Genomic DNA, 27,261 nt, shown 5'->3' on the forward strand with positions numbered 1-27,261 from the left:
CCATTGCCGTAATTCTTCTTCTGCCATCAGTGTGCTTGCTGCCTTTATAAACAGCGCTCCTTGAGCCTTCTTTGTCATCTGAACAAGAGAGTCACTTCTGACACCATGTTTTAATAGTGCTTTCTTAGCCCCTGAAAGACAGAGGCCAACGTGCTGTAATTACAGCTTTATTAGGCTCCTCCCTCTTGACCTCTGTACTAGAGTTGAGTTTCTAATCTCCTTGCAGTCATTTTGCTGGATATAACTGCTACCTATTATAACAGGAGGCAGCCAACTATCCCAGTAGGATTGCATCCTAACTTTGAAACATTTTAAAATATAATGAAAACTTTATGAGCAAACCAAGTTTTACGTAATATAATTTTAGGAACATAAAGGGTGCTTTATGTTCTTAAAGCAGCCTTCCCCAATCTGGTGCCCTCCAGATGTTTTGGACTATAGTGCCCAGTATTCCTGACCATTGGCCATGTTGCCTGAGGCTGATGGGAGCTGAAGTCCAAAATATCCAGAGGGCACCAGGTTGGGGAAAGCTGTCCTAAAGCAACAAAGTGACGTTAGATCTGTAAAGAGTACTAAAAAAAAAAGTATTGCTTATTTTTCCGTCTTGCCCAAAATCTCCATCCATTCCCCACTCACTCACCCAAAATCCAGGGAAAACTGGATTTTCCTATGGCTTAAAAATTTCCAGAAATTTTACATTTCTAGTCCCAGCAGGGTGATTTTTATATTCATATGCCCTGGTTATTCTGTTGAAGCTACAAACCTAGATACTATTACTGGAATTATGGAAATATGTCAACTCTGTATAATTTATTCTTATTATAAAATGTGAGTGGAGGAATTTTGTGAGAAGCTGTAGAAGGGTTGGAGCATGAAAACATTATTAAATAGTAGAGACTCATGCCACTGTTGTTGCTCCAGTCTATATTCTGTATGAGGCTGGCACTGTCTCTGTTCAAGAGAAAATTTTGCAGGCTCCCCGCACCCACCCTCCCTAGAGGAGGATCCCACTGGAACTAAGAACTAGGAGTGAGTGCTGACAGGTATACTGATCATTGTTGATCCAGAATATGTCAGGGATGTGGTTGCCAGGTCAGAATATGAAGAACCTAACTTTGCCTTTTAGCAGTACTAATTCAGTAGGAGAGTTTACCACTCTTCCACCCTGTTCACACCCCATCTGCTAAAGGAAGTGGGGTTAATTCTGTTCTGCAAGACACAGGAGAGCAGAAAAACCCAGGAAGGAACAGAGCAGAATGCACAGTGGTGCCAACCTCTTCTGTTGTGCCAGTACTGTTTTTTGGATTGCAGCCTGGCAGCCGTATTCAGGATGTTTTAATATGTTGATGATGTTAGTATGTGCACATATTGTACCTATTTTTGTGTTTCAGAACACAAGCTTTAAATTATATGAGTGATATGGATACATTTCACAGGAAATTCCCAATGGCTATTGCCCCCGCCAGCATATACTTGTATAGGAAAATGTAGGTTTTCCTTACATAATGTGTAAAGCGGCCCTCATGGAATTCTGACAGGCAAAGCCCTGGTGCATTCTGCAGCTGCAGCAAGACAGAGCCTCAAGCTTCCCTCAAGTGGTAGCTTCCCTCAAGTTAACATGCATCCTATGTTGGGTACAAAATAATCAAATGAGTTTAAAAAATAGATTTATTGATACTTCATTTTAAAAGACTATCTAGGGTAAATATGTAAAATGTTAGTTTAAGAATCAGGTAAGTGACATGGTAATTCCAAAACAGGTATATGAAGACATTAACTTGTATCCAAATAACTGAAAGGAGGCCTTTCTGTCCTCTTTGCACGGCAGCACCTTGCAACCCTTGAAAGATTGCTCCTTGAAGGGTTGTGGCCCCTCTGGAATAGGATGTGGTGCGTGGGCGTGTGGGGGGCAGTGGCCTGCTGTGCTTGGAGGGGAAGGGAAATTGGCAGAAATCAGCAGAAAGTGAAGTCTTTCATATTATTTATATATTTTTAAGCTACATTTTGGGGCAGAAGCCCTCACAAGGAGCTTAAATAACAGATTAACATGCAATTACAAATAAAAATTACACAAATTATTATAAAAACAATATACAGTCCTAAGATTCAATCATAGCCATAAAAATGGCGATATCAAGTGCTTTTTGACTGTTGTACAAGGGTCTCTTGAGTCAAGTGTGTATGTGAGAGAGAGAGACAGACAGAGAGAGAGAGAAGAGTGCCTAGTGTTATTAGTATCTTTTTATCTGATTTATATTAGCTAATAGGCATTCTGACCATCCGTCTCTATAGTAAAAATAGCTTTCAGACAGTTTTTCACTAATTCTTCCTTTCCAAATGGTGCACAATTTCATTTTAAACCAACTAGTCAAACTTTGCCTTATTAAATTGTTAGTGTTTCCTTCATAATTTCTAGCTATTGAAATAGATGAGCCATGTGATCTTTATAATGCTAGTCAGTTGATTTTGTGCTCCAGAAGACAAATTACTTTCTTTTGAAGTAATTTACAATATGATGAGTGTGAAAGCAGGAACAAGAAGGAAAATGAGGTCAAAATTGGCTGTTTTTCAATAGAGTAACAAGAGTAGTTTACCAGGAGGAATAGACTGGCACTAAAATAAATTTTTAGTTCTTGGTCTTGTTAAATGCACAGTAGAGGCAAAGGGTCCTTAAATGTTTAGGTAAGGTATTTTGTTTCCTATTTCCTCCCAAAACTTTGTACTTTGAGCCAGACTGATGCCAACCTTACATTTAGATGCAAATTTTGGACTGTTGTAATTACACTTTCTTTTTTAAAAAGGGAAAAGATTGCAATCTAGACACTTGTTGAAAGTGTAACCCCATGCATGTTTATTCACCGTGTTCAGTGGATATTATTCCCAGGTAAGCATGCATAGGATTTCAGCCTCGGTCACCATAAACAGCCGCTGCTGGCTGGAGATGATGGGAGTTGATCCAGCGTATCTGGAGGTTGGGGAACACTGCCTTAGATACTTTTTTCCCTGTCGAGCTCCTCTTCCAACTCTCCAATCAGTCACTGACCCAAATGAAACTCCTCAGCTTTTAAGAACTCATTGTTGAAAATCATCCCTGCTCTGTACTGCCCAAGCTAGTGGCCCAGTTCAGATAAAACACTAAGCCATAGTTTATTATTACAGGAATGATCCTTTGGGTGCAAGCACTCCCCCCTCCCCCCCTTAAGTTCTGGAGTAGCCATGAGGAGGAGATTGAAATCTTCCGCTTCTTGGTTTAAAACATCAGCAGTTTGTTGTTGCATCCAAACTGGGAACTCTGGTTAGTTCAGATGCCTTCCAGAAATGTAGTCCAACACATCTGGAGGATACTAGTTTGGGTAAGGCTGGTTTAAACTATGTCTTATTGAAACAAGCCAGTGTAAGAAACCAGAGTTTGATCTTGGCTTGTTTCAATAAACTGTAGTTTAAACTACTCATAGTTTGTCCGTGTTCATGCCTGGCATCAGTGGAGAAGAGGAAAGCAGGGAACACTCACATCTGAAGTTCAAGCAGGCTTGTTCTTGTAATGTTAAACTATAGTCAATAATTCATCCTTCTTTCTCAACCAGCTAGAACACAGGACTTCAGGACTTTAGCCTTGTACTCCTGTCATTTGGGCTGGATAGCAGACTAGCAGAATAATTTATCCAAGTTGATAAAAGCATTGATATTATTGACTGGCATGTTCCTTTGGAGCTGGGCTTGAGCACATAGTAATTGCATATTTTCTGATGAATTCCCAGGGATTGAGCTTTTTTCATGGTAAATGTATGCACATATTTTGTTGTGGTATGAATTACTGTGGAAATTGCTTTCTTCACTGTCTTCACTTTTTTCTTTCTAGGTTCATTTTGATCTCTTGTATTGTGGATATTAGTAAAAAGCAGAAAAATGGGTGTCAAAACATTTACTCACAATTCCCCTGCTCACAGCCAGGAGATGCTCGGAAAGCTTAACATGCTGCGTAATGATGGACATTTCTGCGACATCACCATCCGTGTCCAAGACAAAATCTTCAGAGCACACAAGGTGGTACTGGCAGCCTGCAGTGACTTCTTCCGTTCAAAGTTGGTTGGCCAAGCAGAAGATGACAGCAAAAGTGTACTTGACCTGCATCATGTGACAGTGACTGGGTTTATGCCTCTTCTAGAATATGCATACACAGCAACATTGTCTATTAACACAGAAAATATTATTGATGTCTTGGCTGCAGCTAGCTATATGCAAATGTTCAGTGTTGCTAGCACCTGTTCAGAGTTCATGAAGTCAAGCATTTTATGGAACACTCCCAGTAGCCAGCAAGAAAAGGTGCTAGATACCGGACAAGAAAACAGTGCAAATTGCAACTTTACCTCTCGAGATGGCAGCCTTTCTCCAGTTTCCTCAGAATGCAGTGTGGTAGAAAGAACCATTCCTGTTTGCAGAGAATCACGTCGGAAGCGCAAAAGCTACATAGTAATGTCACCAGAAAGTCCACTTAAATGTAGCACTCAGACAAACTCCCCGCAGGTTCTGAATCCTTCAGCTTCCTATGCAGAGTCCAGAAGTCACCCTGTAGACTCCTCCTTAGCTTTTCCTTGGACTTTCCCTTTTGGAATCGACCGAAGACTTCAGTCGGAGAAGGCGAAGCAAGTTGAAAATTCTCGGACTTTAGAAGTGCCTGGTCCATCTGAAGCATCTAGAAGAATTGCTGATTATGTGACTTGTGAGAGCACGAAGGCCAGCTCACCTCTGGTGATTGAAGAAGATGTACATGTAAAAGTGGAAAGGTTAAGTGATGAGGAAGTCCATGAGGAAGTATCACAGCCTGTCAGCGCATCCCAAAGTTCTCTGAGTGATCAGCAGACAGTTCCAGGAAGTGAACAAGTTCAGGAGGACCTTTTGATCAGCCCACAGTCATCTTCTATAGGTAGAATCTTTTACATCTGCGTGTTTTCATTATGGTTTTATTGGAGGCTATATGCAAGGGCTTCATCTTGTTATGGAAACATTCCCACTTCTCAAGTGTAGTTTTTTCAAACAACTCAAAAGGCTATCATAAAAGCTATATCATGATGCTGATTGGTTTCATCACACATCACCCAAAGTGTTGTGATCAGCGTGTAGTCGTTAATCCCCTTTAAAACTCAGTGTTGAATCTGCTCACTTGTAACATCAATTTATTTATTTATCAAATTTATTAATCGCCCATCTGGCTGGTCACCCAGCCACTCTGGGCTATGTACAGAGTGTATAACAGAACAGTTTAAAACAATAAAATTCTACATTAAAAACATTTTCTAAAAATACCCTAACCCACCCCAAATGCCTGCCTGAACAACCACGTTTTTAATGTGCAGCAGAAGCTCATTAAAGAGGGGGCATGGCGGAGTTCCCTAGGGAGGGGGTTCCACAGAGTGGGGGTCACCACAGAGAAGGCCCTCTCCCTCGTCCCCACCAGTCTAGCTGTCCTGGCTGATGGGGGAGAGAGAAGGCCATCCAAGGCTGATCTTGTTAAACGACCTGTCTGGTGTTGCTGGAGGCGCTCCTTAAGTTAGGCTGGGCCGGAACCATGTAGGGTTTTAAAGGTCAAAACCAACACCTTGAATTTGGCCCGGAAAACAACTGGTAACCAGTGCAACTCCTTCAGCACTGGAGTGATATGATCTTGGCGGCGGCTGCCTTTAATCAGGCGAGCCACTGCGTTCTGTACCAACGGCAGCTTCCAAACTGTCTTCAAGGGTTACCCCATGTAGAGCACATTACAGTAGTCTAAATGAGAGGAGACCATCTTTCATTTATACTACAATCCTAAGCGGATTTACCCAGAAGTAAATGCTTTCATTTGTGCGATATTTCACCCTTTTTTATAAGTCACTTTGGAGACTTCTTGTAGAAAACCTAGATAAAAATAATAAACTTGTTGTTCAGTCGTGCAGTCGTGTCCGACTCTTCGTGACCCCATGGACCATAGCACGCCAGGCCTTCCTGTCCTGCGCTCTCTCCCGGAGCGTGCTCAAGTTCATATTCATTGCATCCGTGATGCTATCTAGCCATCTCATCCTCTGCCGTCCCCTTCTCCTTTTGCCTTCAGTCTTTCCCAGCATCAGGGTCTTTTCCAGGGAGTTTTCTCTTCGCATTAGGTGGCCAAAATATTGGAGCTTCAGCTTCATTATCTGTCCTTCCAATGAGCACTCAGGGTTGATTTCCTTTAGGATGGACTGATTTGACCTCCTTGCAGTCCAGGGGACTCGTAAGAGTCTTCTCCAGCACCACAGTTCGAAAGCATCAATTCTTCGGCGCTCAGCCTTCCTTATAGTCCAGCTCTCACAGCCATACATTACTACTGGGAAAACCATAGCTTTGATTAGACGGACCTTTGTCGGCAAGGTGATGTCTCTGCTTCTTACTATGCTGTCTAGGTTTGCCATAGCTTTCCTCCCAAGGAGCAAGCGTCTTTTAATTTCATGGCTACAGTCACCGTCTGCGGTGATCTTGGAGCCCAAGAAAGTAAAATCTGTCACTGCTTCCATTTCTTCCCCTTCTATATGCCAGGAAGTGATAGGGCCAGATGACATGATCTTCGTTTTTTTAATGTTGAGTTTCAAACCAGCTTTTGCACTCTCCTCTTTCACCCTCAACAAGAGGCTCTTGAGATCCTCTTCGCTTTCTGCCATTAGGGTGGTATCATCTGCATATCGGAGGTTGTTGATAATTCTCCCGGCAATCTTAATTCCGACCTCTGATTCATCCAACCCGGCATTTCTCAAGATGTACTCTGCATATAAGTTAAATAAGCAGGGTGACAATATGCAGCCTTGTCGTACTCCTTTCCCAATTTTGAACCACTCGGTTGTTCCATGTCTGGTTCTTACTGTTGCTTCTTGACCCTCGTACAGGTTTCTCAGGAGACAGGTCAGGTGGTCTGGTACTCCCATCACTTTAAGAATTTGCCACAGTTTGTTGTGATCCACACAATCAAAGGCTTTAGCATAGTCAATGAAGCAGAAATAGACGTTTTTCTGGAATTCTCTTGCTTTCTCCATGATGCAGTGAATGTTGGCGATTTGATCTCTAGTTCCTCTGCCCCTTCGAAACCCAGCTTGTACTTCCGGTAGTTCTCGGTTCGCATACTGCTGAAGCCTAGCTTGTAGGATTTTGAGCATCACCTTGCTGGCATGTGAAATGAGCGCAATTGTGCGTTAGTTTGAACACTCTTTGGCGTTGCCCTTCTTTGGAATTGGAATGTAAACTGACCTTTTCCAGTCTTGTGGCCACTGTTGAGTGTTCCAGATTTGTTGGCATATTGAGTGCAGCACTTTAACAGCATCATCTTTTAGGATTTTAAATAGCTCGGCTGGAATACTGTCATCTCCGCTAGCTTTGTTGTTACTAATGCTTCCTAAGGCCCACTTGACTTCACTCTCTAGGATGTCCGGCTCAAGTTCAGTGACCGCACTATCATGGCTATCAGGGACATTCAGATCTTTCCTGTATAGTTCTTCTGTGTATTCTTTCCACCTCTTCTTAATCTCATCTGCTTCTGTTAGGTCCCTGCCTTCTTTGTCCTTTATCATGCCCGTCTTTGCACAAAAAATAATAAACTAGGCTAAACTAAACTAAAAGTCCATTTGAGTTCAATGGGTCTTAAGCCCTAGTAAGCGTGCTTACAGTTGCAGCCTTAAAGAGCATTGCACCGTAGGTATGCGTGACTGTTGTCTCTGCCTTGATACTTTCAGGGAGGAAATGTCTGAGCCATGCAGTCATACTTCTTCAGCTGCATCATTGCTTCAAAGAAGCAGGAACAGTGTTCCAGTGGCACATGCCTTGACATATTTCTGTTGCTATTTTTGCATCACACTTTGAATAGCTGTTATGTTGACATTCTATATTGGTAGCATTTCTGCTCAAATTAAATTGCTTCACCTACCAGAGTCTTTGCAGACTTAATAGTTGTGAATCTTTTTTGCATAGAAGGCATACAAATGTGAATGTGTTATTCATTATCTTACTAGGCACTTTATACCTAATCTTCCAGAAAGTGAGAGAGTGGTTTATAAATTAATGGGGGAGACAGAATTTATTTTCTGGCAGCCCTTAGCAAGAAGCTGGTTCACTAGACTGATGTAATCTGATCCATACCGCTAAATGTATGGAAGTGGGAGCGCAGAGAAGAAATTGCCAGAGACATGTGATCAGTTATACAAAATCATTACATGAACAGAATAGTATATAGTTTCTTGCATCGTTTAAGGAAAAAACAAACTTCAGCAAACCAAACCTGGCTAAAATCCATGTCAAGGGGGAAGGACAACTTTAATATTTAAGGAGGTTCATATCCTAAAAGATCCAGGAGCTATTCTAAAGCTCTGCAAGTGCCCTGGATACACACAGAGAGGTCTCAGCAATGAAGGACTTCCCCACTCACTCCAGTGTCATGGGCAGTTCAGCATGCCCTGTGGATATTCACCACTAGAGCTGTCTCCCATACTGGAAGTGAATGGAGAAATTCTTGCTTATGCACAAGCTCTTTGGGAACATCAAGCAGCTGCTGTAGCAGACTGTCAAACTTCAGTCAGCTCTCTTGGGAATTTGGTGGCCTAAAAACAAATTAAAAGTCCCAGACAGTTATGTGGGGAAAGCAATACTGGGCACAGTTATTTCGAAGATTAACATTTATCTACTTTAAAAATAAGGTATTGCGTGGAACATATTTGTGGATACTTCGTTAGGAATTCCAGTATTATATATGGTTCCTCATCTGTATGGCAGAAGTGTACTTGGTTATTCTTAAGTTGTTTTCTCTATTATGTTAGTTTTTGTGGCTTCTCCTCCTTGATTGCTGCCTTTTTGTCATCATAGTTAGGGGGTTGGGCTAGATGACCTTTGAGGTACCTTCCAACTCTGTGAATCTATGTAATGGTCCTTGATGGTGGTATTTCAGGGAGAGTCCTGTCATCTGGGCCATAATTCAGTATTCAGGCCCAGAATTTTCCTCTGATACTTTGCAGGATAGGCCCCTTGCTGGCTGTCCTAGTAACTACACAAGGCACCAGCCAATAAAATGTTCCTTGCAGGATGGTGTCTGTCTTGGAGTCTTTGACTGGAGCATTGTCCACCTAGAGCTTCTTTCTCCATCATCCCCTATGAAATAAATAATGTACTTGAGTCTTGTACAACTGTTATTAGCTTCAGTGGGCCCTTGCTCCAGAGGTAGATTGTCCTTTGATGTTTCTTGGTTGACTGCACTGCTCTCTGTTCCTTATTTGACCTTCTTCACTTCTGGTGTAAAGATCACCAGAGAAAGGCAGGCAGCAATCCATGCAAGAGCACATTTCTCTGGTATTTCTCTGATAAACACATTGATCCACATCAGTGCTTTGCGGTTTATAGAAATATTTTTTTCTGCAGTATACAAGAGTTATATTTGCCAGATAATATTCTTAAATAGATACCTCTTAAAATATTGTTTTAAAGCAGCACTTTCACTAAACCAAAGATGTTTAAATCTCTGATGTTTTCTCGTTCAGCCTGAAATACTATACTGTTGGCAGTGAGGTAATGCAGTTTCTTGTGGGCCAGCAATTGCAGGCATTCCTTTTTGAAATACAGTCTGCCATAATAGCTGGAACCTCTTGTTGGTCAATAAAAACACAGTGGCCTGCCTGATGAAGTTGTGTTCCCTCAGGCTATAATGAAGAAATCAAAAATGGATAATGGCGAACACGACCTCACAAACACTGACCATGGAACTCTTTGTTTTATGGCAGTTAAAAAAACAACAGCCTGTGCGTTATTTGGGGGTTGTTTCCCCCTCAAACGAGCCATGCTGCTCAGGCTTCGAGGAAACAACAAGCTGCGCCTGGGTGGGTGATTAGGCAAATCGCACCTGACACATGCTGCAACTCTAAGCATGCATAGGATCAGGCTATTTAAGTTCCTTTCTTTGGCTTTGTTTAAAAAAAAAAATCCAGTGTAGTTGGTAATTCCCCAGTCAGAGCCACTGCAATTCCAATTCCATTGCCACTGCTGCTGCACAATACTAGCAAGTAGTACCCAGGGAACATGGAAATAGGAAGTCACTTGGTCGGGTATGTTTTGATTTATGCTGAAAGTCTGATCTCTTAAAGAAAATGTTGTTGGAACCTTGTGCCTTTCCCCCTTGTAATTTGCCATTTTTCTTCTTCATAAGCCCTGTTCATATGTTCACTTCCACACATTTACCAAACACTTAGAGGGGAGAACAGGATCATGCGCATTGACTGTGCCTCCTGACTTTTGCATGTTTGGCTGATTGTGTGAAAAAGATGCATAGCACATAAGGACTTCCACACTGTTGGAGACCAAATGTGCCATAGTTAGGGTGTGGCCAGAAGATGCTGCAGTAGAGGCATGGCTTGTAGGTGCTGCTCCCTCCTCCATATGTCTGATAGATGCATAAGAAGAGATTTTGTGTGGGAGAATTTTGGGATTGAATTTGCACATTTTCACAAAGTATAATTGGGGTGGGGGGAACTATACCTCAGCTGCAGAATTGGGGGCACAGAGCTGGAACACTCCAAATATTTGGTTTTTGTGAAACTTTCTCCACACAATTAATGCAGTAAAGTAGATGGAGATTGGGAAATTTGCCTCTTTAAAAGGCAATGATTTTCAGAGTAGGTAGTTTTTTGGGACAAGCTAGTTTTGGTCAGAGTGCTGGTAAGTATTGGTTTATGGGAAAAACTAATATGCTAATGTAATATAAAATTAATATACGAACAAAAACGGCTGTTTCTTAGGCAGTGTTTTGTACTCAGGTGCCACTATTAACTACCTAACTAAGCATGTAGTACCTGAGTTTGCTTTTTCCTTATACCCTCCCAATCTCTTTTCCTTTTGCATCATGTCTGTTTTAGATTGTATGCCTGTGGGCAGGGATTGTCTTATTTCTGATCTCTGTAAGCCTCTCTAGGAGCCTTTTTGGCTGCAGAGTGTGGTAAGATGTTTTAAATAAATATTCAAGTAGAAAATACAGGTGTACTTTATAAAGTGTATTAGATAAGGAGGACACCTGCATGTATAATTAATTGCTTTTCCCTTTCAGATACATATGAGTGAGAAACGGCTGGGTCTCTGCTCACATGTTAAAGGGAAGAATTCTTTTAAAATGCACATACGTAACTTCAGTATCTGATGAAGTATGCATGCATTTTTTACATGAATTTTGTTAACCGAGCATCAACCATCATGTAGGAAGTAGCCCTTTGATGCATGTTTGGCAAATGAAGAAGTGAGTTGGAAAGCAGGCCATATGAGGAAAGAGTTTGCAAAATTTAGTGAAAAGGAGGGAAAGAGAACCAGGACCGCTTGCCCTGATCCACCTGAGCAGATCTACGTACATAAGCACACTTATACATACTGAACTGAGCCCTGTCAGCATAATTTGGGTGCACATTCAGATGTATATTAAAGTAAAGATACAGTCATCTGTGCACTGTCTTACTTTAAATAGAATCACTTTCTATTATATATTTTTAGTATGAATCCCTCTCTACATTCTCATGCAACTAATTACACATTAGCATTTTGTTTGTTTATTTATTTATTACATTTATATGCCAGCTTTTTTCCTCCAAGGAACCCAAGGCGGCTAATTAGGGTTGAACTGGGGATTGCTAAGTGTTTGCAAAAAAAAAAAAGTTGTGAGAATCCAGACATAATCCAGTGCTGCCTAATAGTTTGAATGTAGTTTAGAGATTTCAAAGGTGTCTTAAAAAAATACAAACAGACAGAAGTTAATTATGAGCCAGACAGGACCTGACACTTTTAGAAAGATGAACCAGTATTGTCTGGCCACGAAAAGTAGACACATGAAGTTTAAAATCCCCAGTAATCCGAGTCCAAGCATGGTCCAAAGCAATGCTCACTATCAACAGTAACCTTCTCCAGGGTGTGCTTTCCATTAAAGAACATGTAGTACCACCAGCACCATATGTTGAAAATATATTGAGGTAATCCCCATCTTGGCTTATATCTAATAAGATTTAAGAAAAGCTTTTCCACTACTTCTTTCTTATTTGAATATTTATGATATACTGACAGAATGAAAACATAACTGTTTCCACTGACAAGCATCCTAAACATTTAATTGGAAGCAAGTCATGTTGGGTTCCATAAATCTTTCTTCCGAGTCATTGTACTAAGGATGGGGTTGGGAGTGTACTGATCTGTAAGCAGCAAAGTACTATTTTGGTGGCCAGAAATGGGAGAGGGAGCTTATAAAGAAGGGATGTAGGCTTCAGTGACTACTGCATTGTTGGGTACTCAGTCCTTTCTTTTGCTATCCCTGTCTGGGCATGATTTAACTAATAAATACATTTGGTTTTGCAATGGCAGTCCTGCCTTCAATTATGCATATCTTAGTCCGGTTCCCATCCAAGAGTTTTCTGATAATTGAAACCAAATATGCCAAACTGTTTTTAATTTGTCCTATAATTTTGAGTGATACATTCTGACTATTGAACTGTTTATTAAGCCATCCTATCAGGTCAGTGAAGATTGAAATGTGTCAGCAAAGTACTCTGAAGTCTTTAAAGTGCCAATGTTTGCGAAAGACGTTAGCCACTGCTAGTACAAGAAAAAATGTGGAGACACATTACCAAGTTTGGCTCACACTTGGGTAAATATATGCTACATTGCAGAGTAATATATGTTGTTTTTTTAACTGCCCAGGTTCAATAGATGAAGGGGTCACTGAAGGATTGCCAACACTCCAGAGTACCTCTGGTGGTAACGTTCATGCAGATGATGATGATCGGTATGTACCAACACAGTCTGTGAAGTATTCTGCAGGGCCTGGTATACTGTGATCAACATTCCCTAATCTGAGACTGCACACGCATGTATACTTTCTGTGTTGAATAAGGTACAGTTTGTGTCTAAGGGATCACATGCTTGAGAAAGGCAATGAAAGGCAATATTTGGTTATATGCTGAAGTGTTCCTGAGTGTTTCCACAACTGAAGAAGAAAGAGATGTACACTTACAAGTGTTTTTCAATTTCACCACAGCTTACTCCATATCAGGAGCTTTCAAAATCCCCTACTGAAGCCTCCCTAACTCAAAGGAAAAAATGCTGTTAAGTCTGTCCAAAGGTAACAAAACTTGCAATAAAAGCAGACAATTCAGCTGATGGTGCTCACTCCCACTTCAAGTCTGAAGGCAGTCAGACAAAAAGAAAAGTGAAGGACCACAACCATATTGAAGCAGTGTACTTCAGGATTCACAAGAAAAGTGAAAAATGGCCACATTCATAAGCACAACTGTTAGGAACTTTGTTCAGTTGCTGAACCTCTCCCTTCGTATGTTTGGTGCTATGATACTGGCTATTAAGCTGATATAGAGCCAGCGTGCTGTTAGTCTTGAACCAGGGAGATCTGTGTTCAAATTCCTGCTTAATCACAAAGCTTGCTGGGTGACCTCAGGTCAGTCTTTGTTTCTCAGCCTAACTCTCATGTTTGCACTGAGCTCCTTGGAGGAATAGCTGATTGTGTGCATTAAATACATAATTAATTATAATGGTATACAGTTCTTATCGTCATCCTTGCAGCATAATGCTTTCAAAGACAGAACACTTGTTAAGGCTGGCAGGAGAAATTTGAGCCAGAGGAGGGAAGAAGTACGCAGTTTATGACTCTCCGTCTCTTATTGTGTAATCTGCTGCTTTTAAAAACTTTGGTAGCTTTGCTTTGGTAGCTTTAGTTTGTTTAGTTTCTTAGTGGTTTTGGTGGCGGGGGGGTAGTGATATTTTTATCTTATTCTGTACGGTGTTGATTTTATGTAAGCTACCTTGTGTGCTTTTGTAGAAAGGTGGCATCATTATTATCATCATCATCATCATCACTTAATAATAATACAAGAGCCCTGTGGGATAGGTCACTATTGTTCCCATTTTAGAGATGGTTGAGAACAGTAGTGACTTGCCCAAGGCCACCTGGAGTAATTCAGATCTGAGGTGGAATTTAAATCCTGGTCTCCGCAGACTTCACCACCACAGCCCACTGATTTTACTGACTCTTCTAAATGTGATTGTAAATATTGTACACATTTAAACCAATTTATTATGCATACATTTATTGGTTCTCTGAAATGCTTAAGGTAGCAATTATTCAGTTACAAATTTACTGACAAAATGTTAATGGAAAATCTTCACCTGTTTATTAATTTCCACACGACTTCCACTGTAGGCAAAACTATTTTCTAAAAGATTGGTACTTTTAATACATTTTAAAACCGAGGTGGGCAACTTTGACGGGTTGGGGGAGACACATTGCTCCCCCTCTCTGCCCCAAAAAACCCACTGCAGGCCACACCCTCCCCCACCACTGCCAGAAGTGGCTACATAGTCAGATTCCCAGCAGGGAGTGTGTTTTCCAGCAGAGCACAATTTCTGTAGAGAAACAGGGTGCACAAGGATCTCTACCATGGCTACAGCAGCAGGGTACCCAGCCAGGACTGCAAAAAAAAACCCCATAGGGACCACATGCGACCCACAGGCTGCATTTTGCCCACCCCTGAATTAGAAGAATGAACTTAAATTTTGCTTCATAATTGCTTGCTATCGTTTTTTGACATGCATTCACATTAGTATTTTGATACTTTACATTTTTTCTCCCTAATCTACTTCTAAAAGAGTGATTGCTTGCCTCTTCAGATTGGAGAATGTCCAGTATCCTTACCAGCTCTATATTGCTCCTTCAACCAGTAGCACAGAGAGACCCAGCCCAAATGGCCCTGATAGACCTTTTCAGTGTCCAACTTGTGGTGTTCGATTCACCCGTATTCAGAACTTAAAACAGCACATGCTCATCCACTCAGGTAAGAATCTTCATTGCTTCCAAAAAAGCATAGTTTGATCATGAGAGCCCATGCAGGTTCTTCTCATTTAAAGTCCCTCTTGCTGCTTTCGCAACAACCCATCAGCAGTTCTTTTCTTTCTTTTTCATCAAAACATAGGGCAGAAAATCCATATAAAATCCAGTAAAACCTAAGAATGAATCAGCCTTTGGCTTTTGGAAGCCAAAGGGATTGAAATTGTAGACCTAGCACTTACAGTTGTAGAAATTGTAGAAGTAGCAGTAATTGCAGAACTAGTCTGCACATCTCCAGACAGTAGTTGAATTTGGCACAATACAAGACTTTTGCACATGCCTGGCAGAGTATTGCAACTTAATTGTAGCCTTTATGCAGTGCAGCCACAAATCACTCATAATACTGTTCCCCATCAACATGTAATATGGGAAGGATGTCTTCAGCAAGGGAAACAGTGTTACTGCAGGATAATAATCATGCTACCATTTGCCCCCTACCATAAATGAAACTTAGGAGATGTGCACTCGAGAAGAGGGAGCAAAAAGCCTGTAATGGCAGAATCCTATGCATGTCTGTTCAGATGTAAGTCCCATTGATTTTAGTGGGGCTTACTCCCACATAAGTGGGTATAGGATTGCAGCCTAAATAAGGTTTTTAGAAATATCTTTGAGGGTGAAGGGAAAAAACCTAAGTCTAAAATACTAAGCACACTTGCTTAGAAATAAGATCCAATTAAAGTATTTCATGAGTAGGAAGAGGAACATGCCTTTATTGTGTATAGCCAAAGGTCTTTGCAATCTCTCAATCCATACATTTCATAAATAAATGATCAAGTAGTATAATATACATTAACAATATTCATCTTATGAGAAATGATAGTTGGGATCAAGCTGTAAGTTGCATTAAGTTTGGTGTATTCAAAACCTTAAGTTAATGATTAGACAATTTCCTCCCCCACCTCCCCTCACTGTGCCAGAAATAGCAATTAAAAAAATTGAATTAGGATTTCTGAAAGTTGCTACTGCAGGTTAAACATGCCTGTCAGTTCCTGTCAAGGTATTGCTGCAGACATAAGAGTCTCATTGCTGGTATTAAGCCATTAAAGTTGTTGTTGGTGTTGTTAGATATGCCCCCACCTGGGGAGTACAGAGTCTTCAAAGGAAACATTAGAAATCTTTTAAAGGACACAGTCTGGTGAAGGCATAGGGGTTTATGAGTTTGGAAAAGCAATCCTCATTATAATGGAACAGGGCAATCCTATAAATGTGTACTCAGAAGTAAGTTCCATTGAGTTCAGTGGGACTTACTCCCAGGAAAGTGTGTATATGATTGCAGCCTTAGAGTGCTTTGATTTTTGTCATTGTGTATAATCAAAAGCCGAGAGAGGAGAAAATTGTGAATGTTGCAAAGAGAGGTGTTTTGTGACCCAGTGAAATAGTTTTTTAAACAGAAAATTCTTTGAAAAATTGTCACACCATTGCAGGCAGTGGAGGTGCTCACTGCTAAAACTCTGCATCAGATTTAAGTTCCATAACCTGTGCCTGGTCCCTACAAACTTAACTTGATACCTGATTCAAAGATTTATATTCCCAGCCTTTTAGCTTCTGCTGCTTTAAAGCTTTGGCAGGGTCTCCCTCATCTCCTTTTAGAAGTTTCAGATAACAGCTTCTGTGTAAGTGGACAGAGTTGCTGTCACTACACTCAGAAGAGGCTGGAATTTGCCCTGGGTGGTTTTCAGTTGTGGAGAGTCAATTTCTTCCCTCCTTTTCCCCACAGGCATTAAACCATTTCAGTGTGACCGTTGTGGGAAAAAGTTCACCCGGGCTTATTCGCTAAAGATGCATCGCCTGAAGCACGAAGGTAAACGCTGTTTCCGGTGCCAGATATGTAGTGCCACTTTCACTTCCTTCGGGGAATATAAACACCACATGCGGGTTTCCCGGCACATTATCCGCAAGCCTCGGATTTACGAGTGCAAAACATGTGGCGCCATGTTCACCAACTCTGGAAATTTAATCGTTCATCTGAGGAGTCTGAACCATGAAGCGTCAGAGCTAGCAAACTACTTCCAGAGCAGGTGAGGTGCACTGCAAAAAAAAAAAAACCCTATCAGAGAAACATGCTTTTTTTCCCTAAACCATCTCTTCCTGTGTTCAGGGCAGCCTGTAATTTTACTATCAGGTTGCCATTTTATTGCAGTCCAATAGGATACTGCATCTCTATCATCAGTAATCTCTATTCTGCTTTTGGAGTGTGTAAATTGTGTATGTATATATTCAGAGTAACATGTTACATTCAAACTGCCTCACATTCATAGCCCACTCATTTTGCTGTTCAGGAGTATCTGTGAGCAGGTTAACAGGGCTGCATATAATCTTCCCTTCTGGCCATTGTTTTCATAACTGCTCAAACAGCTACATCCAAAAGCAACAGAACGCTCTTTATGTGGCTGATCTGGTTTGAAAAGCCTAGTTATGTTTAAATACTTCTTTATAAGTAGGAATTAAATGCAGTTAAGATGAAATTGATAGTCGTATCAGTTTTAGAAAGAAAGAAAGAGCACCAACCAAAATTGATCCAGGCAGTTATTCAGCCCTTTAAAAGCAGATGCTTAACTCCGCTGTTGAAATCAATGGGACTTAAAACTGCTTTATATTGTCTGGATTGTACTCAAACATGTACTTTTCAAAACTGCCACTCACATAAAAGTGTACTATGAGCATTATTGCATTGCCCACTTTTACAGTGCAATCCTATACATGTCTGCTCAGAAGTAAGCCCCATTGAGTTTAGTGGGATATACTCCAAGTTAAGTAGTATTGCACCATTAATTTATCCATTCCTTCTTATATTAAATTGATCACAAAACATCAAGTTTAATGGACTTTTGTGGAGCAGTTTGTTTTGAAATCTTAAGTAATGCTTTTGTACACCATCTTGGTTTCTGATTCTGACTCTGTCATGTATGCAAAATGCTGGTGTGTATTTTTCTTTATATTTTATATTTCTCAAACTTTGAAATACTTTCCTAGGTGAGCAGATAGATTTCACAGTGTTTTCAGTTTTCCACTCACCAAGTTAAACCAACATTTTGAATTGTCCAAATGCCTTTCAAATAAAACTGGAGTATTCGTTAAGTTTTGAAATTCTAGCCCAATAAAAATATTTTTTATTGAGTTGGATCCATTGGCTTTGCAAGAGAAGACCATCTAGTTTCATGGGAGAATGAAACTGTCCTTGAACCCTTGCATTAAGTCTAGGTTACTTTACCCATTCAGAACCTCTACAGTCCCTCTTTAGTTATACCTTTGTTGCAGCCCCCTATATCAGGTTAGTAATTTTAGATCCACAGCCTGTTTCTGGCCCACCAAGGCCGTTTACCTGGGAAAGTTCTCCATCCCCTTCCCTCATCCTGTGCTTCCCTTGGCCTCTGTGTGAACAGAATGCTGAACTAGATGGACCCTTGGTCTGATCCAGCATGGCTGTTCTTATGTTCAGTGCAACTGGCCCCCAGGTCAGTCACCTCACTGTAGCAGCATGAGGCTGTTCAGGCCATGGGAAAGGCATTGGTGGTATAAATATTGCTCATGGGCTTGACTCTTGTTTAGTTTTTGTTATGGGTTGGATCCAGTGTGCCTTCTGCAGGAGGTAGTGTTCCTCTCACGGAAGGTCTCTCCTCCCAGATTTTAGAGATCCGCCCAACACCACAGCTCACTCCATTCAACAGGATCCCTTCATTCTCTGTGTAGTATTTTCAGGGAGCTGAAGGGACTGCTGAAGGAGGGAGTGGGGAAGTCCACTTCTGCCAGCACAGTTGATCCAGCATAAATCTGGTTCCAACCCTTTATCCTTTTATTAATGTCTGTTTTTCTACTGTCCCTCCTTCTTTAAAATAAAGAACCATACAGTCTTTACCCATCCTTTTTAGCATGAAGGCAGTTTATAGTTGATCATGTACCATGCATTTCTCATATGGTTTGAGAGGTGTCAGAGTTTTAAACCATACCCAGATATGAAGTTATCACTGGGGAAAATTGCAAAATAGATCTTCTGCTGCTCTTCGGCCAGAAATCCTTGCAACTTAGGGCCAGTTTACGAGTTTTGGGCCTCCATGTGGAGATCTCTTGGGATGGCTGCATGTTGCAATTCTGCATGCTAGCACAAACATCAGAAAAGAAAGCATGGTGGTAGCATTAAGACAATGCCAATACATGAGCCACAGTATGAGCTGCTCTAAAGGAGTGACTTAACATGTGATACTAGATGACACATGAAGCAATTTGAAGGATCCTCCACATGGTTGTCATGGCATGTAGACTGTGGTAGCTTTTCCTGAGGCAGTCTTAAGCACTGCCAGCATCTTCATTCCCATATGCAATGCTGTAGTTAACACAAGCATATTCATGTTTTGCTAACAAGTAACTGTTTCTCCTGACATTTGACCTCCCTTTTAGTGATTTCCTAGTACCGGACTACTTAAACCAAGAACAAGAAGAGACCCTCGGCCAGTATGAGCTAGGAGAGCATGGATTTGAAAGCAGCTCCTCTGTCCAAATGCCTGTTATTTCACAGGTCTCATCAACTCAGAATTGTGAAAGCACTTTCTCCTTGGGGCCTCTGGGTGGGTTGGCAGAAAAGGAAGAAGACATGCCAGAGCAGCCAAAGACTATTGCAAGTGCCGAGGCAAGCCGAGATGACCCCCCAAAACCGGGGCTCTCATCTATTACTATTGAATAAGTCAAAATTTGGTTTCATTTTTGTCTTTTTGGAAAGTGCCTGTGTTTGGTCTTGTACATTTTAATTTAATTTTCAGAAGAGGGGGGGAGAATGTACCCCTTTTTATTTTGTAAGCTATGCTGTTAAAACTATAAACTGCAACAGATTGTTACACTATTCTTCATAACCAAATGGTCACTTCTGTGGAAACATTTTAAGGCTGAAATGCACAGTAAAGGTTCTGTCAGAACATCACATGCACTTCTAAAGAAAAGCCAAGCGCACGCAAGCTACTTTTGTAGTTTTTTATTTTAAAATTAGACCTAATCATTAAGGGATTGTTGTGCCACCCTGTTGTCACAGAACGTCTGGTAAAGAAGAAGAATTGATTGCACTTAAAATCAGTTTTGAGTATGCTGTCAAGTACGGAACAGTCAAATTATTAGTGTTGGTAATTGTGAGTATTTTTGCCAAAAAGGAATCACTTTGGTCTCATACTTTCCTTAGGCATTCTTACTGTAACCATTTCTAAAATTTACAGGACCTCTTTTTTTAAAAGCGGATGATTGATTGGCTTTGGCAAAGCAAGGGGGAACATGCCCAGGTATGCTCACCTCTGGTATGCCACTCCTTTTTAGAAACTGCTCATGCAAATGGCCTTATACGGATTTCATTCTCTGAAGTGGTACATAAAAAACTCTCTAGTCAAGAAATCCTAGTCATATTTAATAACTTGGGATAGTAGAAAAGTATGGTGAGGAGAGAGTTTACAAAAGTCAAAAGAGCTTAGTACACTAATGTACTCTTTAGTGGTTATACAACTATGTGTGTACTTGGTGCGGTTTTATTAGCCTGTTTTTAGATAAAACAATCTATTTATTTTCCTTTAGAGGCCAAGTTTCTAACCCAACAGGGGTTGTTTACAAAAGGCCTGTTAGCAATGATAAAATATTCATATTCTAAAACATTTTTATACCCTTGCCAAGCTGGTTTCATAAAAGCTATTACTCTGGCTACATACGCAGCTCCAGCAAGCAATAATCTGAAAGACTTGCCATTTCATTTTCCTCTCTTATGTTTATAAAAGGTTGTAAACACAAGATAGGCCAGCAGTTTTCATTTTGTTGCCAACATCTTCTGTCGTTGGTAAAGCTTAGAAATTTAAATTGGACTATATTCTTTTTTGTTCATTTGGTTTTGAGCATCCTGAAATGTCTTATCTTCATAATTCAGCTATTGCTTAATAAAAGTGTGAGATTCATCTGAAGTGATACCAGTGACTTGAGTTTCACATAATCAAACTGAGGATAAAATAGAAAAGGGCTGATAGGGAAAAATGGTTGAGTAACTGCATAGGTCAAATAACAGGGCAGATATTTAATGTAGCAATGGCTGAAGTCTGAGGAAAACTTTGGAAGTCATAGTTTCAAAGAAAGGTGATGTTTCTGCTAATAGCAAATTCACCAAATCTAAGCAAACCGCTTCTTGCACTTCTCTGCAACTCTTGTAAAGGGCTTCACAGAGAATTACTAACCAAGTTTAAATTTTAAGTGTTCTGTTAAATAGGTTTAGGTTTTTCTTCTCATGAATTTTAATAAAAGAAACAAACATATTAAATCACTCCTCCAGATTAGTAAAGATAATATTTTCAGCAAAGTATGTCACTATTGAAGCTCTGTCCCTGTTTTCAGGTTGGATCAGTATGAAGTATGGTGGGTTCATCATCCACTAGAATAGAAACCCCAAACCCAGCAAAAGAGGACAGCTGGCTACATGTATAGTGATTTTAGCATTCTTACAATTCTTCTAGAGACTATCCATGTATTTTCTCCGATAAACACAGGATGAAACTGGTTTAAAGTAACACATTTTAATATATGAGTTTTTTGTCGTGTAACAAAATCACATTAAAACCATGAATCTACATGGTTTAGAAGCACATCAGCTACATACAAATTCATACTTGCCAGATAATCTGACAAGTGTTGTACATTTGTTTAACCTCTTACCCACAGAAATGTGTGTTCTGCTTGCACAGTGCATCTTATATATTGTAAGATCCATTATGAGGCATAATTTCCTAGTGCCAATGGTGCATTTGATATGTGCAAATGTAGAGCAGGTGATCTACATTAAAAGATTTTAGGCAATTTAAATCTTGATATCAGAGAGTAAACGACTGTCTAATAATGTAATAATAAAGAAAACACTAAAGGAAGAGATTCATAACAGTTGTGTTTAAGCTCAAGTTTATTTTTATTCTCCTTACAAGAGGTAAAAATGAATGTAGTTAATGTTTGTGTGAACTGTGGGCTAGTGTATTGTGTCACAATGCAAAAAGTCCATATCATGTCATATTTATTTTAAAATATCAGCCCAGCAAAGGATCAGGTTACAATTCTCTCTTTCACAGAGAGAGGATTTTTTATATACATATACATCTTCCCTGTTGAAGGAATATCCCCTCTCCATAGAGCTCCCTACCAATGAAAAAAGTCTCTTTTTTCCTTACTCTTATCCTTTGACATTCTGGAAATGTTCACTTGTTTAATCAGACAGACTTCAATTAGAAGCATTCGAAATGAAAGCCTGTGGGTGAATCTCCAGGGTTTAAAAACAGGCAGATAGTGAACCCCTTGAACAGTGCACATGCTTAACTCGAAAATGTAAGCCCGCTTATTTTAAAGAGAATATATACACCATATATGAAGTCATGGATGGCAAACTGTCAGCCCCATGGGGTACATCTGCCCCCCAAGATAATTTTGTTGGGCCCCTGAAAGTCTGAGTTCTGGCAACTGTGGGGAAATCATTTTCTTCTCCTGTCACTGCAAGCAGCATGTTCTTGCCCTAGTCTGAGCAGCTGGCCTTCACCCACCTATCGCAGCCTGGGCACTTAAAGGAGAATGACCTTGGCCCTTCTGGGTTGCTGCCACAGTCGTCTTTTGTAGAAAACATGAATTAATGAACCAGTCCCCAACCAGCTAGGTGGATGATGAAGTTTCCAGCCTCTTCAAGTTTTAAAAGGTTGCCCGTGCCTGTTTGATATCCACTTAAACATAAATTCTGTTCCATCTTTTTCAAGGCATCAGCACAAGAATTTCATTTGTAGGCTAAATGTTTTAAACACAAGATAGTAAAATTGAGTTTACTTTGGTGATACAGAATCCTCTGAACTTGGTGGGTTTTATGGTTAGTAGCCAAGTTATTCATGTGGTGGTTTGGTGAGAGCTACACATGTGATATAGTGCCCCAAGAGTCAGGATGTACTGTACAGCCTGTCTTTCCATGATTTGTGAGAAAGAGAGGTTTATATTCAGATGGAAAGCATCTGTACCCACACAGAATTTAGAAAGAGGGACACAAAAGGGAACTAAGATCTACACCTGTTATTTCCTCATTTCTCCCCCAGAAGGAACAGACATTGCACACTGCAGTGAGATTTAAAAGATGGAGGGTTGTCTTAATGTATCAACACATGACACACACTGATGTCGATGGAGAGTGCATACATGGGAGATGAAATCATGTTCCCCCAAATCGCAACGTGGGATGTCAGTTTCATGTCACAAACGTACTTCTATCACCAGCTTCTAGCTTATTTTCCCTTGGATGCATCTTTTGGAAATCAGCTTGACCTCTTTTCTCAGACTGTCCAATTTTATGCTCCCAGTTCTAATAACGAACACAGTAGTCAGCGATGTCTTTGAAAATAGTTCTAGTTTTGGCACTTATTCTTAGTCTGAAAAGTGTAAATGTGAATCTTTTTTTTAAGTAACCAGTGCCAGTGTAGCAAAATAAATATATATATATATATATATATTATATTTTATAAAACTATAGTCCCTAGGCCCCAGATCCCAAAAGAGATTAAAACTGTATTTTTTTAACAATGCATTTGCAAATTTTTAAATAGTGGCTTTGGCCGGGGGGTGTGGGGGGTGTTACTACTTTTTCTTCACCAGCCTCATGATAGAGCGTTAGATCCGAATCCCTGCCTCTTTCTTTAAAGTCTACAGAACATGGCGTACCAAGAATGGGCTTGGATGGTGTCTGATATAAAGGAGAGGCCATTTTTGCTCCTTGGTTGCCCTGATGCAAAAGACAAGGCTTGCTGTTTTTTATCCCAATAAAGAACAGACAGAACAAAATGTTGTTGTAGTCATTGGCCCTAACACTCTGTAGGAACAAGTGGTTCCTATCTGGATCTGGACTTCTTTCTTGCTATACTGCAAGTCTTTGTGGGTCATATTTGGCTGGGAATTGGGGTAATACAAGAAATCAGTAAATGCTACAACTCATTGGTAGAAAAACCTAGTATTTTAAAACAAATTGATACTAATATTTTTAAATGCAAAAATCAGTGGTGTTAAAGCTCTCTGGTTTGTTTTTTATTTTAAATTCTCTGTATGGTAACAGAGTACTTCAGCTGCTTTCTGGAGGGTTTGGAGATACATAAAAAGGGTTGTGCTGTTTGTTTGTTTGTTTTATTTAGGCTGCTGCACTCTGCCGATGTATTCTGACTACAGCCCCAGCCAGTGGAAGCTTGAGTGCGCTTCCTGGCCCCACTTTTGCAGTGCTGCCTGTCTCTGGGCCTTTGTAGAATCCTTAAAGGGGAAGGGAGTAAAGCTGGAGTCAGAAGTGTGAATCTAATTCTCAAGGGGCATTCCAGCAACTGTGTGAGCCTCCATTTTAACTGTGCCAGTCTTCAGTCACCAGCCGCCATCTCATAGAGCTTTTCTTGTCTGTGCCGACCACAGCTAGGCTACTTGGCATGTTTATTGACTTAATGGAAAAAATGTTTTTGGGTTTGGTTTTTTTTTAATGTTGAAAATACACTTTGCATTTTATATACTATATCTGGCTATTAGTATTTTTCAGGAACCCATAGTTCTTGGTGGCTATATATATATATATATATATTTTTGTGACTTTTTGTAAACTAAAGTGCCGTTTCACTGTTACAATCATTTCTAGAGTTCTTGTAATCAATGTGAATATCATGGTTTTTTCAAACTCTGTTCTGAGCCTGTAGTGTTCGCTTTGTGATTCTCTGTGTAATGTATATATTCTGTATAGTTACCTTGTACTGAAATATTAGCTTGTTTGATATAAGAAGAATATGTATTGGGTACCTTTTTTGCTAGCCTGGTTGTTTAATCTTTAAAAAAAATCTTCAAAAACAAAAAAAATATCCAGACTGGTCCCATTATATGTCAAAATTGAGAGGGAAGAAAAACTAGTTTTGCGTGTCTTTGGATAGAAACATGATGCTAAGATTTTTCATTAAAATATTAATGTTTTATGGAGTAAGCCCTTGCTTCTGTGTCATTATTTCTCCATATGTCTCTGCATATGATTTTCAGTAAAGGCAAAGGGCACATATACCTTACCATTTTTAAGGGGAAATGCTTCCCATGTTTATGGCTCCCTTTCTACACACATGGATTACGGCCAATCTGCAATCCCATAGGCTTAAGTGCTGTAATAGGGAGGCTGTGTGGAACGTAAACTGTCATCCTGGCTGTAGAAGCTGAAAGCAGGAGGTGAAATCATGTAAAGATTTCTGTTAATAACCAAAGTTAGCAATTCTCTCATGTTCTGCAAGGAGGGATGACCTGAAACCCTTTATGGGGGATTTTCTCCCTAGCACTGCCACCACCTATGGGGAAACTGTTCCTTCACTGGGCAGTCCCAGCTATGGGGTTTCTTACTTATAGCAAGTGCTTATATTTCAGTGCCTAAGGAACTCTCTGCCACTATAACTCAAGAGTTACAGAATCATAGAATAGTAGGATTGGAAGGGGCCTACAAGGCCATCGAGTACAGCCCCCTGCTCAGTGCAGGAATCCAAGTCAGAGCATCAGAGTTCCACAAGCTGATCCTTTCCCACTGCGATTAGGTCTGTTTGAATACTTTAATACCTCCTAGTAGTTGGTATAAGAGGCTTAGGTGTGAGATGGGCACCAACTCTTGAGACAAGATGAACTATTAAGTAATGCTAACAGGGATATTTTGTATATAAGGGACTACTAATATTTACTTTTGGGGTTTCAAAAGACTGCTTAGTGACAATGACAAATCTGAAGGACTCGAGAGACACTGTTGCTGCTACAAGCCTCTTCTTTTACCTCAGACCAAATTGGCTAAACCTCAATCCCAGCCAAATCAACTTACATCTAGGTCCAGCTTCTGGGTACAATCTTCCTCTGACAACAAAGCTCCTCCTGTTGTACTTGCTTGGACAGTTTATCTGGGTTACTACTTCCTGCTTCTATAACCTCCTGGCAAGGTCTTAGGGCAGCCTCCTGGCATAACACAGCCACCTGTTCCCTACTCCTGATCTTCACCAGCTACATAAGGTTATCCCACAGAGAAAGGGTAGCTTAACATCCAGGCCTCAGCTATTCACTTTCCCCTCTAGTTTCCCCTAGTCCTTCTAAAACACCACACCAACCACAAGACCTCCTCCCTCACTCCCCAAAGACTGACTAACTCCTTAACTGTCCTTTCCCAACCACAGAGGCAGCCAGAAGTGAAAACCAACAACCCCATGGTGCATGCAAAGACGTGCTTTTCAGCAGAGGTGTTGGATCCTGGTCTTTAACTTAGCACAATTCAGCTTACGATTTTCTCAAGGCGAGGTTGGTTACCAGCAATGGCAGGGGGTTGTTCCCTCTCCCATTCCTCCTCAGTTTTTGTTCCCAGCTGGATCCTATCAGAAGCAGCTGCTAGATGGGCTGGTGGCCTGGCAATGATAATATCTGAGGTGAGCTGAGCCACTTGGAACTTGAGAATGGCTCTCCCCTGGGCAGGAAACTAATGGGTTAGGCATTTACTATATTTCCTCCTTTAGGATGTTCCCATTCCTCCCCTCCAAAGACATTTCTTTTTTATATAGAAATTTTATCTTCTGTTATTTCAGCCCCTACAGTCTATCTATACACACGAATGCTTTATGAGAATAGAAGTTTCAGTAGTAGCTTTGTGAGTGTTCAGAAGAAAAGACAAGGTTGTTAAGACAACTTTTTTTTTCAAAATTCACCCCCCACTTCGATTCTCTTCCATTTTCTAGCTGTTCTCCATCTTCACACACTCATTTCACTGCTCCTCTCAAAATCCTCATCTCTTTCTAAATTTGACATCATTTTCACCCAGTTCTCCCCATGTCCTCCGCTCCTTCCCCATTATTTTTCCTCTTCAACATCCTTGATTGTTTTGGACAATATTCTTAAATCAAACCCCCTTTGCCTGTGATTTGCACTGAATGATCCTTTCTTAATTTTAGCCTGTTCAATGTTGCTGTTTCACTTTGCAATCATCCTTTTTCCCCAAAAGGCCTTGGTGTCAAGTAATAATCTACACCTGATTTGGGCAAATAACCCATGGGGCAAACAGTTGCTTATAGACAGCTCTAGCTCATATGCACAATGCCATGATGCAATCTACAGCGTTCAAGCTGCCCTATTAAATATTCTAACCTCGCGAAAGCCACTTACCCAACTGGTCGTGTAGGCTGGGCCTTTTAAGCCTCTTCGCCCCTCACAAGCTGCTCACAGAGAAAACATTTCCCCCATGTTTTCCCACATGGCTGGCTGAATATGTAAAGGGCATTTGTCATACAAGAAAGGGGAAACGAGCTTGGTGTGCCACTTCCTTTGGGGGTTATCTCTGAAGTAGGAAATGGGGCAAAGAATGA

At 40.5% G+C, this 27,261-nt stretch overlaps 1 protein-coding gene across 6 annotated transcripts in view; it reads left to right on the forward strand.

Moving 5' to 3' along the window:
- The window catches only part of ZBTB44 (zinc finger and BTB domain containing 44), a 45,139-nt gene extending 18,720 nt beyond the window's left edge, over window positions 1-26,419 (forward strand). For 4 of the 6 annotated variants that reach the window (XM_084803650.1, XM_084803649.1, XM_084803646.1 and 1 more), the window contains 5 exons: window positions 3,860-4,924; window positions 12,709-12,793; window positions 14,668-14,852; window positions 16,623-16,923; window positions 19,301-26,419. In XM_084803650.1, coding sequence (XP_084659776.1) covers window positions 3,907-4,924; window positions 12,709-12,793; window positions 14,668-14,852; window positions 16,623-16,923; window positions 19,301-19,583 — 1,872 coding nt within the window. In that variant the 5' untranslated portion in view covers window positions 3,860-3,906 and the 3' untranslated portion in view covers window positions 19,584-26,419. The remainder of the gene's footprint in view (window positions 1-3,859; window positions 4,925-12,708; window positions 12,794-14,667; window positions 14,853-16,622; window positions 16,924-19,300) is intronic. The other 2 variants (XM_084803652.1, XM_084803651.1) reach the window with 1 other exon arrangement.
- The last annotated feature ends 842 nt before the right edge of the window (window positions 26,420-27,261 follow it).

Source organism: Heloderma suspectum, chromosome 6 (genome assembly GCF_057233095.1).
Source record: "Heloderma suspectum isolate Gila_16-S chromosome 6, 16-S_ref, whole genome shotgun sequence".
In the NCBI taxonomy this organism is placed as follows: domain Eukaryota; kingdom Metazoa; phylum Chordata; class Lepidosauria; order Squamata; family Helodermatidae; genus Heloderma; species Heloderma suspectum.